The 19,353-nt window shown below is 38.0% G+C and overlaps 1 protein-coding gene across 1 annotated transcript; it reads right to left on the bottom strand.

Annotated features, from left to right (window-relative positions):
• Positions 1-64: 64 nt before the first annotated feature.
• Positions 65-15,007, bottom strand: LOC146473624 (uncharacterized). Its single transcript, XM_085118333.1, has 4 exons — positions 14,702-15,007; positions 3,357-3,552; positions 2,456-2,583; positions 65-596 (listed from the first exon to the last, which is right to left on the bottom strand). Exons 1-4 carry the CDS (start codon positions 14,855-14,857, stop codon positions 381-383), a joined length of 696 nt encoding a protein of 231 aa, XP_084974459.1. The 5' UTR covers positions 14,858-15,007; the 3' UTR covers positions 65-380.
• Positions 15,008-19,353: the final 4,346 nt, after the last annotated feature.

Below are 19,353 nucleotides of genomic sequence, written 5' to 3'. Positions count from 1 at the left end.
TCATAAAACTATTTTTCTCGCCAATCCACATCCCCAGGTGATTCAATTAACATTCATCTACTCACTATACGCGGTAAAACAATCTGTGGCTCTCGGCTGGATGTAATCCTAGATACGATGATCTAAATGCATGGAAACTACCTTTTAATGGGCTACAGCCGTATTAAAGATTTAACACTAGTGTTAAAAAAATTCTATTGTCCCGTTGCTTGTAATGAATTGTGTATTATTCCTCTAAGGATTCAAAACACTAGAATTTGACGACATGCGACCGCAGCCGTTGAGTGGTACATTCTTGGATGTCGTCAAAATTTTAGACTTATAAAACTTGTTCATATCAAACTTTGGTTTAGCTTGGGTGGTAAATGTCTAAAGCTTCATTATCCAAACCATCTGTAACAAGATTCCAACCAGAACCACGTGTCTCGATCCTTTCGCGTCCGTCGGTTGGAAGAGACGCGTCCTTGACGATCGGCTGTTATGTAGGAGTGTCTTTGCAGTAACGGCTTAAACGCCACGGACGGTTCACTATGTCTTCGCTTTACTGTCTTCAAAGTGAAATAGTATCTGTCAGTGTCAGATGTTGGATTAAAGGCCTGGGAGAAATATAAGTAAAAATTGTAAGTGAGTTTTAGAATGATCTGCTCCGTTAAGGTTCAGTGATCATGCTATAAGGAAGAGTGTCGGACTTTTGGTTTGAAGCTAAAGAAGCTTTTAAAAGGTTGTTTGTTAGGGGACTGTGCGCTAAATGACGTCCATCGTATTGGAGGATTGCATGTGACGTCATGGCGGCCATGTTGGTGGATAGAAACAATACGATTTTTCTCCTCTGAGAGTTAACTTCTATTTTTATGCAAACTATGTGAGCAAATTTTCTTTTGGTTTGTCCACCAACATGGCGGCAATGTAATCCACCTATTGAATGTCAAAACCAATACACCCGATACCCAGGATTACGCAGCATTTTGTTGGATTTCCATAATTCCTCATCGGTACTCATTAATTCAACTTGGTAAAGAGAACTAACTAGGAGCAGATTAGATTTTTTTGGCCGAAGAAAACTTTACCCAGTGCCTGAATTACATCTCCAGCTCCATAGAACGTCTCTCCTAAGCCACTAATCAACCACCCCCATATAACTCTGCATTCGTTTCATGCGAAAGTTTAAGACTTCGCTTGTGTTTTCGATTTTTGAATATCAGATGATCCCTTAAATTAGGAAACGTTTCTGAAAAGTGACAAAAAGTAGTGAAACTTGCCATTATTTCTACTGCTCTAAAATAGCTGACCATTTTTGCAGTGTTGGTTACCGTAGCTTGTTTAGAAGAGTTAGGCCGGGGTCAAGAATTCCATTTGTTTGTAACCATTTACTTTGATTTCCGTTCGATAGATACATCTTATCTAAGTGTAACATCAAATTAACTATAAAATCCACTTGTTTTGGTTATATCAATCTTGGACAGTACATAATTGTTACTGAGAATGATTTTTTCTTCATGCAAATACTCTTTGCCTTGATGGGGTTCTCCGGGATTTGTCATCCTCGCGTTCAAACTGAGCCTTTAATTACTCTTACCAATAATGAGCTATCATCAAACGCACTTGACAGTCAATGATGCAGGATGGTTGAAACTCGCCCTCTTAGTAGCTGTAGTGCCTGTACTAGCTGTAGTAGGTGAGCCTGTTCGAATTATTTATCACTCCCCGGACCCGGACGTTAGTGGATGATACCTTCTCCCGTTTGACCACAATCATGATAGTTGATGATAGTTGGGGGGGGGGGGGGGGGGAAGGGGGGTGAGTTTTTAGAACTATCATCGGCTATCACGCATGCGCTTTCCGATCAAGGGCCAGTCTCAGGAAGCCCTGCTAATGTATCCTAAGTATTGTCTCTAAACAATAGGCTTTTGTTAAGAGCTTGTGAAGGGACGATCCTTAATATACATCTTAACTTAGGAGATGTAGGCCCCTGGGCCCGTTTCTGGAAAGTTCCGCTAACTTATCTGGCCCGATAAGAATATTTGTAAATGTTTTTCGCCGATTAAACAGTGATTACAGGCATAGTACTTGGCCAATGTTTTCATAGAATTAAAAGACTAAAATTTAGCATTCAAAGCTAGCAAAAATTGACTTTTGTTACCAAAGACACTTATCGCGCTCGGTAAGTTACCGGGTCTTTGGAAAAATGGGCCCCAGGGTCTTTACGTTTTAGCCCATAATCTCTTAAATCTATTCTGCAAACGACTCTGTAAAAACTAACAATAGCCCAAAATGATTGTCTTTTTTATTATTATTTAGAGCCAGTATGTCAGAAATTGTTAGCTCCCGTTTCTACTTGAGAACTTGCACAACATAATCTCATTGGCAGAATAAAGGCGGGGTTTCTGTTACATTACCGAGTAAAAGTCAATGTGAATGTTTTAGCGTTGTATAAACTTAAAAGTCAGACACAAACCTCTATCGTTACTGCATTTGACTTGACAGCCAACAGGTAGCTGTGGTTGCGCTCCCAGTAAATCTTGGTTAACAACCGGCACTGGGTTGTACAGCCAACCGGCATCGGACAATGCTCCAAAAGAAATCCTGTAGAACGTGCAAGTGAAAATTGCAGTGGAATTATTTACGATGCATTCCTGGCGGTCTGTATTAGGAGACGCGCGCGGAACATTACCCTTCCCTCTCCAATCCCTTTCCGAGAGTCCACCTACCGACAACAGTCGCGATAAACGACCACGGAAGAGTCAGGATAGCTGTTTAGTTCATCGTGAATATTGAATAAGCCTCATGCTCATCATTTCAGGCACTTTATAGCTCAGAAACTGTAATTTTAAATAAGCAGTGGGAACGCTTTTCAAAACCAAATAAACAGCCAGAGAACTAGGTTAACCTTTTGTCCCCTGTTGCGGTTAATTCTTGCGAGCAGCTTGGCTTCGGGTAACATGAAACAATGCGTAGCGAAAACCAGGGTTCGAACAAACTACCTTTAGATATGGCACCTGATACACTAACCAAACAAGTGACCGACCTCGCTTCCATTAAAGGATAAACGGAGGGTATAATTGGAATTTAATCAAAGTGGCAGTAATGATTTATATGAAATCAGTGCACATGCCCACTTGGCAAGGTCTAAGCATGGAAGGACCTATATGGGTCTATAAACAAACAAATGAAAATCAGAGAATAGGCATTCCCTTGCACTGGAAATTTGGATGGGATCATTGTGCCCCAACATTTTTGAAAGTGTTTCCAAGGAAACTTCACGTTTAGTCAAACTCACTCAAATATGTAACCAATGTCAGAAGGAAAAGATGTTCAATACCCCCTCCACCCACCAAGTGCACATAGTAAATACTTACCAGTGGTACCAGAGTCGCTGTTTCGTCCAGTCACGGACACTCCTCCAGGAGTTCCATTGACCAAGTCAACTTTCCAAAGAGACTGCGAGCTTGTGCTTGTGGAAATATTTAACAGATGTGAGCGAATTTTACATTTAACCTTGTTACAGGCCATCGCGTTAAACAAACCATAAAAGGAGGACGCCACCAAAGTTGCCTAACAAAAAATAAAATTACATGGCATCATGGTTTATTCTTTTCCTAGATTATTTGGCGCCATTTTCAATTGGTTTAAATGAAGCGCAAAATACTATTGTACCCGAATCCCATTGTTAATAATTCATTTCTGCACAAATTAACTCCGGGTCAAACTCGGAGAACTAACAAGATAGACGGCAAGAAAAAAAAAAAAAAAAAAGCTGCGATCGGATTTGGAGGCGTAGGTTGTGTCGAAAGTGCGTAATCGCATCTTTAAAGTTTTTTTCCTGTCCCTTGTTGGCTGCAAAGAAGACGAATGCTGTTTTTAGACTGCAAAGAGACCAAGGTTTTCGAAAGGTCTGGTCCCACTGTTTAATATTATCGCATTATCACTGTTTTACATTTCCATGATTTCTCGTGGTGGTCGGCAGTGGGCTAACTGTCATTCAATACAGCTCTATTGATCAGGGTGCTTCGTTGATGCTATAGTTTCTTTGGTGTAATTGGGATTGGCGAGGTATCAGATGTAAAGGATAGTTTTGTTTTTGAAGTATATCGACGCTTATGGGAAGCACACAAGGTAGCAATACAGTGCAGAATGGTTAATTTTCAACTTAGTAGAACATGTTATTGGCAAGAGTTGTAACGCCTTATACACGTGTATCCATCCCAAAAGAAAGAGGGTCGGATTTCAACATACTCCGTTGATCAATCGTCGGAATCTAATAGTTGTAAGCGAATAAAATAATGTCAAAAATATCTCAGTGACGAAGTGCGGGAGCGACCGTCCTTATCCATTTTACTTATCCTCCTCCCGTCAGCCAGTTCGTAAACGGAATGTACCCGCAAATTTAAGCCGGAATAAGTTTTATCCTCTTCGAATTTCTCCAAAATAGTTCGTACCATTTTCGGAGTGATAAGTTTTCAAGATCCCTTCAAAATGACTCATTTGATTTAGTCTGGCCGGCCAGTTCTGGCAAATGAAAAGCTCTCCTAGATCCTAGATGTTTTCAGGAACTCGTTTCTCAATATCCTGTATATATGATCTTCGCATAAGTAGTTTTTGCCCAATATCCACTGACCAGCCCCACAGATACCAATAGACTGACCCTGTAACACTGAGGCTCAGTTGTTCAAAGCCCGTTTAAGCTACTCCGGCCTGGATTATCGTGAACTTTGATTCGAGTTTAATTAGTAGTCAATAAATTAAAGATTCTTCTAAAAGATTTTTGTCCCTTAGTTTTGACATGGAGTTTTCTCTACCATTTGCTTAAAGCCTATCCTTAAAAACATTTTCAACGAGTAGGTTGAAAACCTCGGTTAAAGTGTAATCGTAGATTAGCGTTAATCAGCTTTCGAAGAACCGGCCCTGAGGCTCTCCATATGCATACCTCTGTTCACAAAATTCAGCAAACGGCGAATGAAATTAAGTCAGGGTCAATTGACTCTTAAATTAAAAACCGAACGATAAACATCCGCTTCGGGCACTTTTTCCCAGCTGTTTATCAGCTCTTTGCTTAAAAGCAAAATTGCTCCAGTTCAACATTCATGACTCTGTTCTATAATCACATTTATTCGCCCACGTAAAGTTCTATGTGTCTATGCATTGGAGTAGTTGAAACGTCTGTGCCTTCAGTGAACAGTGACAAACGGAAGGGTGACCAATTGAGCTGCAAACAATATATAGTTGTTATACTTTTAATACTTAGTTTTCCTTCAGGAATTACCATTCATGCGCGAAAACTGTTAAATGGAAGGTCGAAAGAATGCAAAGCTAGAAAAGAAAGCCGACTTGAACCGATGACGTCGGTAGATTTTCATAAGATATATTTGGAATGGGAATATTTTAGTTGACGCTGACATTTTTAGCCACTTGAAGAATTAACTTAGAATGGTATCATCATTTAGAGAGGCATCGGTCCTGCTTTATGGTGATAACACTCACAGTAACTGAACTGCAGATAATCCAGCCGTGAGACTCTTTCTCGCACAAATGAAGCAAGCACGTTTGCTCAATGCCTGCTTATACGCCTGGTTTAGCTCACGCATGTAAACTCCGAGAAAAGGTAAAATATCTTACAATTTTTTTTCTGTCGCAGGTTGATGAACAATTCCTTTCTGAGCCAATTTCAGACAGAACTGATGGTGCAGATATAATCCCTGTTGCTCGCTCGCTCGCTCAAACTTCCCAGTGAACGATTTCACTGGTCTTATTTTAACCTGGTATACTGATCGCCGATGAGAGCAAAAATGCACTAAACTGTTAAGTTTTGTGTTAGTCCTTAGTACTTTTAAGTACTTCGCTTCACAAATCTTTTATTGGGTTGACTTGTTTCAGTGCCACTTTAGATTCGTACCGCTTATATTATCATGCATTTGTTATCGACAATCGGAAACTGCAATTCAAAGAGGCAAACAACTGAATAAAACAAAACGCTAAACTAACTATAAGCTAGTTAATGACAAGCTTTTCTTAATCGAATACTTGAATCCGCTGCCGAACAGACGGTAATGTTCACTTCAAGCTTAGAGTAACGACTTGAAAAGCGATCATGCAATGTACTGTTTGGATGAAGCTGCAGTCAAAAGAAGAACACCCAGTCGGTTGTTTTCCCAAACAGCCATTCTTGTTTTTTTTTTTTTTTGTTATTTAGTCTTCGTTGGTCATAAAATATGAACTGACAGCACCATGTCAACTAGTGACATTGGAAGTGTCTTCATATTCTTCGTGAATGAAAGCAGTTGGAAGACTTTGAAAAACAAATTCCATCTGCAGAGACAAAACAAGTTGCCGCGGATGTACTCCCACGCTTAACGGAAGCCTAAATTGTTTGATAACGCATAAAGGATCCCGGCCGAAAACTAAGCAATTTCCAATATGGCTTCCTCGAGAACGCGTGTGGCAGGAAGCCGTTTTCAAAGTGATAGCTTCCAGAGAGAGCCAAAGTCCAATTTGACCAGTTTTCCAGAATTTCTACTGCGGAAGTTATTTGCATGACAAGAAAGTTTACACTAATTATACAAATTTGCTTGGTAACACACATCGCGAAAAAGCTGAAGCCTAGAATGTGCAAGTTTTTCTGTGCTCTCATTGTCGCTTTCAGGGATGTTTCAGACTTTCTTAAAGACATTGCTTTAAAGTATAGCTAACCATAGTTAACAGCGTTTTCTCTGTAGGAATTCTTGAGCCAGGAATATCAAAAACAAAAAAGTAGAAAATTTTGGCAGCGGAAACGCGGAATCACTTAACCTGACAGACTACCTTTCCGAAAATCCGGACTCGGTATCGATCTTTTGATTGCGTTTTCCGTGTTTCGAATGGTCAATGGTGACATCCACCATAAAATATTATTAAAACAAATCCAGCTTTTTCATGAATACAGACTGAACAGATGGTCCGAACGGATTTTCCTCAGAAATTATCTGTTAATTGGATACCCTCTAAAGTATACGTTTTGTAACTTAGTACAACTAATAAGTTGAACTCCATGGCTTGAAGGAAACTAGGCAGTAATCAATGTTTCCTTTACAGTTATACAAATGTTATAGCGTTTCATTTTTTATAAAGATATTGCTAATTAGTGAATATTCGTTCAAGTCCTACCTACGCAGTGCACCAGAAATAACGTTTTCGCGGTTCATTTGTTTCGTGTCGATTTTTTTCATCGTATTCTGTTTTATTCGTTGGCTAAACCAAATTGAACCTACCCTAGCTCCAGAGGCCCGTTGTCTAGAAAATGAAATGAACAAATAACCGCGTCTTGAAAACTTACTCCTGTACTTCGTCATTCTTTTGTCCCCAAACATAATACATGTAGCAACTTCATTCTAAATATCTCTTAAGAATTAGCCTATAATAATAGAAACAATTGTCTTCTGATATATATTGTACTGGATGAACCTGCTAAAGCCAATTGAATGAAATTGTGTTTATGTTTTGGGACACTCGCTTTAAGAAATTGCTGTGATCCAGTGCTGATTTCTTTTCCTAGGCTGTTACGCGGTATATGTATCTTCCAGTTTTTGACTACGGAAGTGACTGAACGCAGCTTGAACCCACACGAAGGGAGTATTCCACGCCTGATTCCCATCCTAACACGAGTCAGGGGCATCCAACCGTTTATGGTGGATTTTTGTCGGTTCTGAGAGCCTCTTTTAATCACCTCAAGAATTCGGATTTAGTTGTAAAGAAAATCTAACTTTTTCTTCGGAAAAATGCCAGTTCAAAATTTCTTACCAATGGAAAACTGATTCTTTTTGTTTTCGGAGGGGCAATATGTTGTTAAAAATGAGAAAAAAGATCAGCTGTCATTTTCGTAAAACCTACAACACTGAGCTAGTAAATCCCTGATATAGCCCTAAACTTTCTGCAACTTAAATTTTAAAGGGGCACAAAACTATAGATTACAGGAGACAACACTTTAAGTGTTTTTCTTGAATGTTCTAGTCGGGTGCCCCTGACGAGTGGAAGAACATATTAATTAAATCGTACAAATTTGAATCTGGCTTGATAATGGCGTCATGACGACATCGAAGCGTCGAGATTTTATAAGTTTATCCTAATATTCACAGTTCTTTGATCATCAAATTTATTTTAAAACAAAAATTGATGTCAAACACGGGTCTCGCGCTATACATTCTTTTAGGACCGTAATTGTTTTCGGCAGTCAGTGATTTTGCCTATCCAGTTTGGTGATAGCACGTTTATAGTGATAGCACGTTTATTGACACGTATTTAATAGTTCTTTGGTGATTGTCTAAGTTTGGAGGTAAAGATGGATATCATCAGCTTACTATAATATATTTTTTCCTTTATTCTCTTTCCCCGTTACTTCCAGCCATTTCACTTGTAGAAACAAATTACCTTTTTACAGTGTTCGTTAATTGTTTTGGTCTATTCTGCATGCCTGGTCAACTGTGATTATAATTTTTACGAGGCCAGTTTGATTAGGCAGGACATTATTTTAGGGCCGGCTGGTAAAGTTTGAATCATACTGATTCTGTATGGGAAAATTCAGACAGAGATAGGAACTGATTCGTGAATTATGGGTATGAATAAAGAGAGACACGATTTGTCGGATTAAAATTAGTTGTTTGTTGTTCATGATCTGCAGAAAAATATGACGGAAATTTATTTTGACTTGAAGTTACGACAACTGATATGGTTAGTTAGAATATATTCGAGCATTTGGAGATGACTTCGGCCATTGGTATGAACAAGTGAATTTGGGCTAGCTGTTTTAATATGGATGAGTGGAAGACACAAGGTTTTCATTTTTCTCTTTCCTGTCAGCCAGGAATTAAGACAATTTTTCACCTGAACATTGAACATTGAGGCACTATTTGTTTATTTTAAAAATTTGGAACACTTAATAAACTTGTTAGCCTGAAATGTATATGGTACTTAATGTTAGCAATGTGCTTTGAGTCAGGTTAGATGGTCATGTGGAGTCGCAATCATCATACCAGGCTAGCCGGTTTAAATTATTATGATAGAAACACTTAATGGTTTGATAGAGACGAGTCTAAGAGTATTCTATGCTGCTATTAATTTAGAAATGCATAAACACGCTGGCAAATTTAGCAACGGAATTTATGTTGGGTCAGCTTAGATGCTTGGTAGAGACTAAAATTGTTCAGCGGAGCTACTTAATTGACCAGTTTGATTAATTCTAAATGGTTAGTTCCTTCAAGGCAGGATTGGTAGATTGATCCTTAAAGGAAGGAGGTATGCAGTTTACTTTTTTAGGCCCCTTCCTTCTGTCAGTCTCTTCTTCATCACATTCATTGATCGATGGGTATTTTGAAATTGAGTGATTACACTGTAGAAATTTCCAAATCAAACTTCCAGAGGTTATAGCTACACAAAAAGGGGCAAAGTCGCCAAATTGAATTTTCCAGTCAGTTCACAAATAGTGCTAATAAATGTAAAAGTGAGATAGCTCATTTCAATTTTTGAAGCGAATGCCACTGAAAGGGTTTTATCTTGAATCTTTTAAATTTCCGTATTTTGGGCAGATATTATGAATTTCCAAGGGTCACCATGCTTCTTGCTAAGCATGGTTTTGGACCAGGTCTTTTATATAATTTCAAGGGACGCTGGAGGAGAAGTGAAGAGTTCTCCTTCGTCCTTTTGATGAATCATAGACCCTGACTCGCCATCCAACTTTCCAACTATTCTGTGAGTCAGTACCTATCCACTTAAACTGATTGAGAATAGTGCGACTAAGAATGGACCAATAACAACTTGCAACTGCCACTTCATGTACTTCAGAATGGTAAAACAAGCTGAACTGTGTTTGAACAACAGAGGATTAAGGATTCCTATAATAACATATAGAGCCAGAAAATCTGAAAAGGTCTTCTCCCTTAGTGAGATTTTGGACGAATATGGTTATTTGCTTATGGAATTTTAATGACAACTGAGAATAAGTTCTCCAAACAAAAACAGAACATAGAGAGTCATCAAGTGCTCAAAGCTGGCTAAAACGACTAGTGAAAAAGCAGAATGCCGGTTTTAAAGCACCAAACGTACTAGGACACAGCACGTAAATTTGGTGAAACAACAATATAACCAGAACAACACTTTCAGGGGAAGGAGGGAGGGCGAGGGGGAGGGAGGGGTGGTTTCTACAATGTCAACCCGAATAGGGCCTACTTTCTTTCACAGGCACAGTATTGTTATGATGAACTGGTATTTTTTTCATTTTTTTTATTTTATAAAGTGTTACCAAGCTTAAAAGTTATTTTTTTGAATAGATACTAACGAATTATTAAATATTATTAAATTTTCTGTCCTATTATTTTCTTGTTTTTTTTTTCATATAATATATTTTAATACTTATAAATTGCAATTGTAACAGGTTAACTCAGGGAATTTCGGCAAAAATGTATTAACATGATGTTAAAGTATTCTATATATTTTTTTAACTGGGACAATAACTAAAGATTGCAGAAAATAGGAATGACTTGGTTAATTACTATAAATCTCAGAATTAAATGCATACGTAACGATTTATACTTAGAAGCCAGGAATTATTTTTCTCATCAGTCACATGAAAATTAAATTAAAATTGAGAAATTTTAAAAAAACTCCGAGAACCGATGCCATAAATATACTCCGGCATTTTTTTAGCATGACTGTGTGACACTGTGACAACCAAATCCAATCGTAAGTAAAAAAAACCCTGAAATTAGAACAGATTGTTTTCTATTTTGGATGTTGAATCTTTCTCTTTCAAACTATTTCTCCCCCAGTTATAGATTGTGTATAGTTTACTGAGTTTCAACATTGAGCGCGAGTAAAAACTCCTTCGAAGCACGTTTGGAACCACATGGAAACCAACCAAAACATTTTACATTAATTGTCTTAATTCGTTATCTACCCACGTAATTCTTAAAAAGGGAGTTGCGCACTTACCACAATCGCCTTAAACATGATGAGTGTTGCTTTTGAGTAAAACGTAAGAGGCCCACAACGGCAACAGGTGATGGTGGAAGTAAGGGTAAACATGAGTGATATTCACAGCTACAAGCATTTAACAGACCCTGCATCTTCGCGTTGTCCAATTGCTTAATGTTTCAAGTTACACAACGACGGTTATAACGTTGCGGAAAAATATTGTGAAATACGGATTTTGTAGAGAGAACTATATTGTTGAAATCAGCAGGACTACTTGCTCAAGTTGCAAACTTTTGTTTGTAGGGAGTTATGCTCAGTGCCTCTTAATTTCCTCGACCCTATATTATCAAATCTATCGATTACATATTAAAGCACATACGTTACATACAATAAAACAGCCCGGGATAGACACTTCTGTAAACGACCAACACCTTTCCGCGTGGGTGCAGATGTTTACCTCAATTTCCGCCGACAATAACTTCAGTAAGAACGGTGTTTATGATTCAATCTTACTCCCTTTTTGCCAAGACGATCACGAACGGTGGTCAGCGTCAACAAAACGAGGGTCGATTCGTGGACTGGATCACAGAATTAGGATTTATTGAACAAATGTTGTTCAGAAGAATATTAGCTAGAAATTGTGTTTTTAATTTTCATATGCACAAACTGCTAGGGGTAGAGAACCAATTAACTTCTTTGTCTTACCAACAGGTGTTTGTTTAAGCACAAACCTCTTGAATATAATCCTAAACAATAAAACAGGAAGTACTTTAATGAGTTTTGTTCTTGAATATGTGTTCATGTAAAACAGGATTTATGCCACCCTCCTAAAGGTGTGTGTGACAATGGTTTACAGCAGGCCCACGTCGGTTTAATGATGGGGTAAAATAAAACAGCACAAGAAGGCCAGCGCAAATGAAGAGAAAATTATTTGCTATGCATGAAAACACATAGGCGTCATGAATTAAGATCCAAACAGTTACACGAGTTGTGAACCATAGGTTGTTTGAAAAAAGTTGCACACTAAATTTAGGCTAATACGAAGACGAGTAAACGTTATATCATATTCAACAATTTTAGAGGAGCACTGCAGCTCAGTTTACTTCAGATCCTCATCTCTAGAACTTACTCAGATCGATTTACTCCGATTGAATTATAAGTCAGTTTGAGACAATTAATAAAAAAAAAAAACAGTTAACTTTTTGCTATGCCGTTTAACATGAGCATTGTTTTGGGGACTAAAAAAAACAACTGTTTTCAAGATTTCCAGACCAAACTGTGAGAAATGGCATAGGAGGTGCTGCACTTTGGAACCGGATAGAAAATCAAACGAGGGAATCGGTTCACTGAACTTTTAAAAGATCGATAAAGAAAATTAAATGTAAATTTCACAGTTTTTAATCCCATTTTAAAGTGCTAAACGTTTTTAATCTTATCCTGTACAATAATTTTTAGCTTTCACAGCAGTTAGTTTTTAGTTTATAACTCGACACACTGACTACATTTGCAGCCATGATGCTGTACTGAATTTATATAATGCATACTTAATAAAGGCTTTTATTTTGATTATCATACAAGTGCAATTTCGTGTTAGGCCGGTCTGTTCCCTTTCTTAAAAACAAGAGTTTATAGAGCAGACTTCACTGTAACAGAATTTAACTCAACATCGAGAGGAAGCCACAAACACTAACATTTTTAGTGACAGCGGCCTTGTAGTAGTGCCTCAACTAATGCGAAATCGATTGTCCTTTATTTTTGCACAATTAGTTTTTAAAGCATAAAATTATCCTTAAATAATTGAATTAAAATCAAAATTGAAACTTATGGAATTCAAAATCTGTTGTCATTGATCTTGGTAGAGGTTGGGCAAACATGACGCCAAGTTCTTTTGTGTAGAACATCCTTCTTTGCATCCCTTCGAAAACAACTATTGAAATTGTCGTTCTGGTAGTCAAATGCAATCAGTTCCAGTTCCAAATCCTCAACTGATAGTCCTGAACTGCCGAAGTGATCAGGGCAGGTTATTAAAAAACTAATAATAATAAAACGTAAGCAAATACTACCAACACGATACGATCTTAGCGATTTTCATGGTCATCAAATTAAATTTATGTTTACAGTTTGCAAAAGCATAGCTTGTAACGCCTCGTGATTTCAACATGAGAAATTAATAGCAGTTATTAACGTTTCTGCTCTTTTTTAAGGATGTATTGTTTGTAATCGGGTTTAAACCCAAACTAACTGATCTGCAAAATACACCCTCCACTGTCAGTTCTGAATTGCATTTGAACAAATGGGCTGATGCTGATCTTTATGAGTTAATCGCATTTACCTTCACAAACATTTAAATCATCTAAGAAAGAACTGATTGCGATAAAATTATCAATTCATTGAAGCTCAACTGTCTGGAGATTTCGAGTTGGAGACAATTTTGAGATGCTTCCTTGCCTTTGGACACGAGATCGATGGAACTGATTCAACAGGGATCCATCTCATGCATCAGCTAACTTACACATACAGCTGGTCATGATGGCTAATATTGCATGGAGAAAACCGATTTCTTTTAATGTAAATGATCAGTATACGAAATGCCATAGACGGATTCAATAAGGTTATCTACAAACATGCGAAATCAGGGATAAACATGCATGCAGAAGGCGTAAAGCTACTAATTCAGTGTACTCAAATGCTTTCTTGAATTCAGTGTAGCTAAGCCGGGAATGCACCCCACTCTTTTGTTCGCAATAGGGCCAAACTTCCTTGCCAACAACATAGATTAACACTTGAAACGTTGTGAATCGGCTTACGGTCTTAACTGAGCTGTCTTAACGGTCTTAACTGCCGAACTGTAGTCAGTTTGCTGGCGGTTAGCGACACAGTTTTATTAGTGTCCATGATTGGCCTCATGGAACTCTCTGATCATAGGCCTAGCTAGGCAAATCGTTGTACATGTACCTAACCTCAGTAATTGAAACTTTTTCTCTCACTTCCCTAGCTCAGAGGGCAAGCGTACAGATCATTTTCACTTTTCAATTAGAACTGAGCGTCCAGGTCCATAGAGATGGAACAGTTTCAGATTAATATTGTTACTGATCCAGGTTGATTGAATGCTATAAGTTCAAGTCACCAGTGATCCAGTGATTAGCTCAGTTTGATCAGTGTTTACTGAACGGATTGGTTATCGAGATCTTCAAGTTTCTGACATTTAATGATTTAGCACAATTTATTTTTGTCTTTGATTTATCACTGTCAACTAAAAATTAGATATTCTCTGTTCTTGGAAATAGCAAACATACACTGCAACATGCAAAACATTCATCGTGACATGAATGCCGCGGATTTTTGAACTCAAATGGATCAGTCAGTACTTCTACTTTACATCCCATTTCAATATATTATCTTGATAATGCTATCTTTTATATGCAATAGCTTTATAGAGTTTATTTTCATTTTAAATTCATCGGAGAAAGAATATACGTACTAAAACTACACCGGCTATTACCGCCGATCAGCCGCGGCGGGGCGTGTATGCTGCGGTCACCTTTTCGGCGGAAACTATCATTCGAATGAAACGAGTTTAATACCGATTTATTTTGTTATTTTTGTGGTAACCACGTGTGTGGCATTCAACATAAAGCGGCATTGCATATTGGTAATACATAAAAGACATTAATTCCCTATAAATCTGAGAGATTCACTTCAAGGGACAGCATGTGTATACTTACTCGTGCACTACTTCAAAAGACGGCAAAACCGTCGTACTCACCACCAAATCTGAAATGTTCTCTCGTTGGTAAAGTCTCCTCAGATGCACTTGGTTAAAATGTGTTAATTCGCCACATATTTCCCACGCTACTTTTACATTTCTTGGCGGACATGCTATGAAGCATTCGGACTTCAGTTCAAGGCAATTTGCTCTCATGAAATGCGACTGACCACCAAAAAATAACAATTATTCCATCGCCAAGATAAAAGGAAAGGCTTTCGGAGAATCTGTGTGTTCCGGCATTAAAACAACTTGGGGTTGACATTTAAGTAAAAAGCAAGAGCGCATAGAACTTCCAATGGATTCCTTCCATACTTTCCTGCTAAAATTAGAGTTTGCCATCATGTCGTCAGACAATCCAAGACATGGTTATTAATTAACCACAAGTATTTAAAATCATCGGCAAATCTTATCCGGTCAAAATTAAGCAGATGGATAGCAATCCCTTAGGCTTGCTATATTAGGGGGGAAAGTCATTTTGGACAATTTAGAAGGGACACTACCGCTTATATATAATTAAGAGAATGAATGAATCTGCTAGTCAATATAATACTGTAACAAATAACTAAGCTAGCAAATTACGAAGGAAATTATATGGAGATCGATAACTCGATACTAAACAAATAATTAAAGGTGTTTTTGTTATTTTTAGTTATTGAAACTCAGCTTTTGGTTATAATCCCGAATTTTTTTTTGGTCGACTGATAAAAATTCACAACCCGCAGGTGTCACTGTTTTCAAATAAGCCGAAAACTTAGAAACATCTGACTTTGACTTTGAACGGATAAACAATTTCCGAAGTATGTCTCAGTTTCGGTTAGACTTGTAAATCATACCTGTAAGTTTAAAGTTCGTTAGCTATCAATTCCATGCCTAACTTAACTTAACAAGCTTCTGTCACCAGCTGACAAAAATGATATTTTCGATTCCGGCTTCTTTACAGCGGTTACCAATAACACGCGACCTACGGCATTCAAAAGAGTCGGATAAAGTTGCGTTTAGGTGGACGTCAATCAAAGAAAAGCCGTTGAAATTATTTTGAATTCTGACATAGATTCCAAAGTAACCCGGCAAGAAACTAAGAATTTTACCTCGCTAAGAGAGGGTAAACTTTATTTAAATTCATTCTCCAGCCAGATCAAGCGCTAATAAAAAGTATTTTTGAATTAAAATTTCGATTTTCACTGCACATGATAAATTACTCACTTGCACGCATTGCTGATTTAATTGTCAGGTTTGGCGATTTCAAATATTTCATAAACAAGGCGCATTTTTTAGATAACCTGTCTTGGAAAGCAACTTTCATAAAGTTTACCATCTGTCAGCGGATAAAACTGTCAATTTCTTCGTTCTGTTGCCTTGAAATGTTCTCAGAATTCAAAACAATTTCAACGGCTTTTCTTTGATTGACGTCCACCAAAACGCAACTTTATCGGAGTCTTTTGAAGGCGTTAGGTCGCGTGTTACTGGTAACCGCTATAAATTCCATGTTCAATTATAGTCTGTATAGAGCTCTTTTTTTTTTTCCTAAAAATAGCCGGGGTTGTGTTTACTGAATTTAATTGTAAACGATTTCTGTTCGATCGTTCTTTTTTTTTTTTTTAATTGTCAGTGTACGCATACGTTAGTTGCTTTAGAATTTGTAGCACAGAGAACTTAAATCCCAGTGTTTTCATTCATGGTCCTTATTGGGACAGTGACCAATAAGATTGAAAGTTGCAAATTCGATTGACCTGGCGGCTGTACAGTGAATGATGCACTATTGCATGAAAGTTCTGTTTGTAGCATCTATCTTTCAATCTACACCGATAGAAACTATCGCCAGGAATTAGGAGAAAACAAGGATAAACAAGAGTGAAATTACCTTTTTATTGGTTATATCAGTATATACTGTGCATAAACGTGAAAGGTACCGATTGATCATTGAAGACTTAAAAAATCGATAAACAAATTAGTCATGCATTTTTGTCATAACTGTCTCATTAGCACCCGTATCCACTCACAGCCTTCGGAGGTTACGTGACTAGAGCTGAACCGTGACACTTCCTGACACATCCATTCGAGACAATGCAAACAAGAAAGGAATTATTCACCGTAAGAATGTTTACTCCACCATCTTCCAGCTCTAACCAGATCAGAAGTTATCATCTTTTATCGATCAGATTCTTTTCTTATTTTCGGTGCGAATGGTTTTTGTCTTTCGGCATTATAAAAACAAAAGGTTGCATCGTCCTTTTTCCGCCTCTCTTCTCTCTCCGTTCTTCTCTCTTTTGCATCATTCTGCTCCTCCTCGGTGCCATAATGCCAGGCGCCATGATTCGGTGTCGTTTCACGAAAGGCGGTCAAGTTTTCATCGGTCACCTTTTCAAAAGTTCGAGTATAAAATGCTTTAATACAGAGAAGAAATGGCGAAGAAGCCCAAATTGAAACCAGCCAACCAAACAACGGCTTCCGACCCAGGAGAGCTATGCCGGTGAATTGTGGCGGGTACCGAAAGCTTTCCGTGCAGTATCCCGGTAGGGGAATTTTAATCACTCATAAAGAAATTTGATCGTGAGTTTGTTACAATGGCTAAAATCGCCGCTGAGTTGAATTGAGGACTGTGCCTTGAAAAATGATCCAGTTCAATTCTTAACTCCCACAGAAAGGTTCTTCTTCTAGGAATGATGGGACATGAGAAATCAAAGGCGGCTGTGTAAAAAGTTGAATATGAACTGGCTATTCCAGGGTCACCGAGCTCGTTTCGAGTTATGCAGCCATTTAAAGCTACAATTAGGGTTTGTGGTACCCTTTTATTTCGCGCAAACGACCATAACTGGTTCACCAATTATTAGACATTCGTTTAATACCATTGCTGATGTATCAATTAACTGACTAAAGAGTCGTAGTATTGATCCGTGATTCCGTCCTGAAAAGGGCTGGAAACCGTTGCTAGCCACCTTATAGCGATTTATTACAAGCCGTTTTCGACCTGGTCTCCTCAAATGATGAGTAAAAATTGAATTCCGGCCAGGTATTTCTCGTTTTCCAACCTTTGCTTTCTCCATTAGGTGCGTAACGTTAGATAACTCGCCGTTAGCCAACCATCAAGAGGAAAATCACTCAAAACGGCTTCCAACTAGGTGCTCAGAGAAACCACAAAAGCAAGGAAACATGCCAGGTAAAAGTAACCTTTCTTACACTTAATTTTAATTAATTTTCAAGACTTTTGGATCAACTTTCGTGATTCATACAAACTCTTTCTCTATCACGCTTGGGTTATCTGTGGTTCATGTGGTTTTTCGAGCGATCGACCACACAACAACGTTATCGAATGAAAACTACCCAGTAGCAGAAAAATTCACTTCCCCTTCTCTACCATTTCAAAGACTAATTGAGAGTTCTTACAAATAAAATTGTACACAAGCCTTATAATTAGATTTCTTTCATACAACTTTAGTCCATTTTTATACTGAGTCAAGTCGCTTAATGAGAAACCACTTACAATTAACAGAAGCGCTGGACATTATTTTAGGATCATTTTAACATTTTTCGATTATAATGAATTAAAAAGAAAATGCATATTCCTGGAATTATCTTTTACTTTGCTGCACGTGCTGACATTACTCCTACCCCAAAGGTCTTGTTCACGCTTCCCAATTACCTAGGCTTTGTGTCTTTTCAAGTTTCATAATAATATGACATCTGATTTCATCAGGCAGAAGTTACTTCTCGGGCATGATAACAATGCACGATGATAATGGTGCATGTGCTGATAAGTCCAACCTCAAAGGCCCTGTTCAAAGCTTGCTACTATGATCAACTAGTTTTTGTGTCTTTTGGCAATAAACAAGCAGAGTTTCATACACGGCACCTGGCCAATGCTTTCATAGAATTATAAGATTTTAAAATTTAGTATTGAAAACTAACAAAAATTGACTTCTGTCGAGAAACATTTATCACCAAAGACACTTATCGGGCCCGGTAAGTTACCGGGACTTTCGAGAAACGGGCCCCTGGTCGTTCTTGCAAAGCGAAATCAGCAAAATCCAGCGATATTTATCAGCTGTTGTTGTCGTTTTTTTAAATAAAACAATTATTCCACTTTTACTGGTTTGATATATGGGTTGATTAAAACCAGCTCGGCGCTACGTGCTTCGTTGATCTCATATCCAAAGCACGCTCGTAGAATAAAGAGAGCAGAACATTGTCGGATGTGGTCTAAAAGAGGATCATAATTTTCTCTTGATGTGATGCCAGTGGCTAACGATCAGGAACAGCCTGATGATTGGTGATCGAGTCAAGCACGCCATAAGGGATTTTCTTATCACGAACTGTGAATCTAGCAAAAACGAGAGCATTATGATGTTGTTGAAATATGTGGTCCTAGAGACAAGCTCAGTATCCCCTTCTGATGTGGTCCCATTTATCTCCGATTGCTCGGCAATGCGATCATTTGGTCAACAACTTATGGATCAATGGGAAACTGAGTACAAATTATACTGCAGTAAGATACGTGATCTACGGTCGTTAAATTTAAGAGAGCAGAATTTTGGATACAGTATATTGAATATGGTCCTAATTACCGTAAAATATGAGATGAACTGGTAATAACAGGTTGCAACTTAATGACAGTATTTAGTAGTTATTTACCTGGTTGATGCATACCGATA

The sequence above is a fragment of the Pavona decussata genome, unplaced genomic scaffold (assembly GCF_977016875.1).
Source record: "Pavona decussata unplaced genomic scaffold, jaPavDecu1.1 SCAFFOLD_93, whole genome shotgun sequence".
NCBI lineage: Eukaryota > Metazoa > Cnidaria > Anthozoa > Scleractinia > Agariciidae > Pavona > Pavona decussata.
Note: the sequence above shows the minus strand (reverse complement) of the source record. Positions and strands in the feature narration are given on the sequence as shown.

Coding starts and splice junctions, on each gene's coding strand:
- LOC146473624 (XM_085118333.1), bottom strand. CDS start 14,857: ATGAGAGCAAATTGCCTTGAACTGAAGTCCGAATGCTTCATAGCATGT. Junction 3,553..14,701: donor AGAACATTTCAGATTTGGTG/GTGAGTACGACG, acceptor ATTTTTTGTTAG/GCAACTTTGGTGGCGTCCTC. Junction 597..2,455: donor CAAATGCAGTAACGATAGAG/GTTTGTGTCTGA, acceptor TATTTCTCCCAG/GCCTTTAATCCAACATCTGA.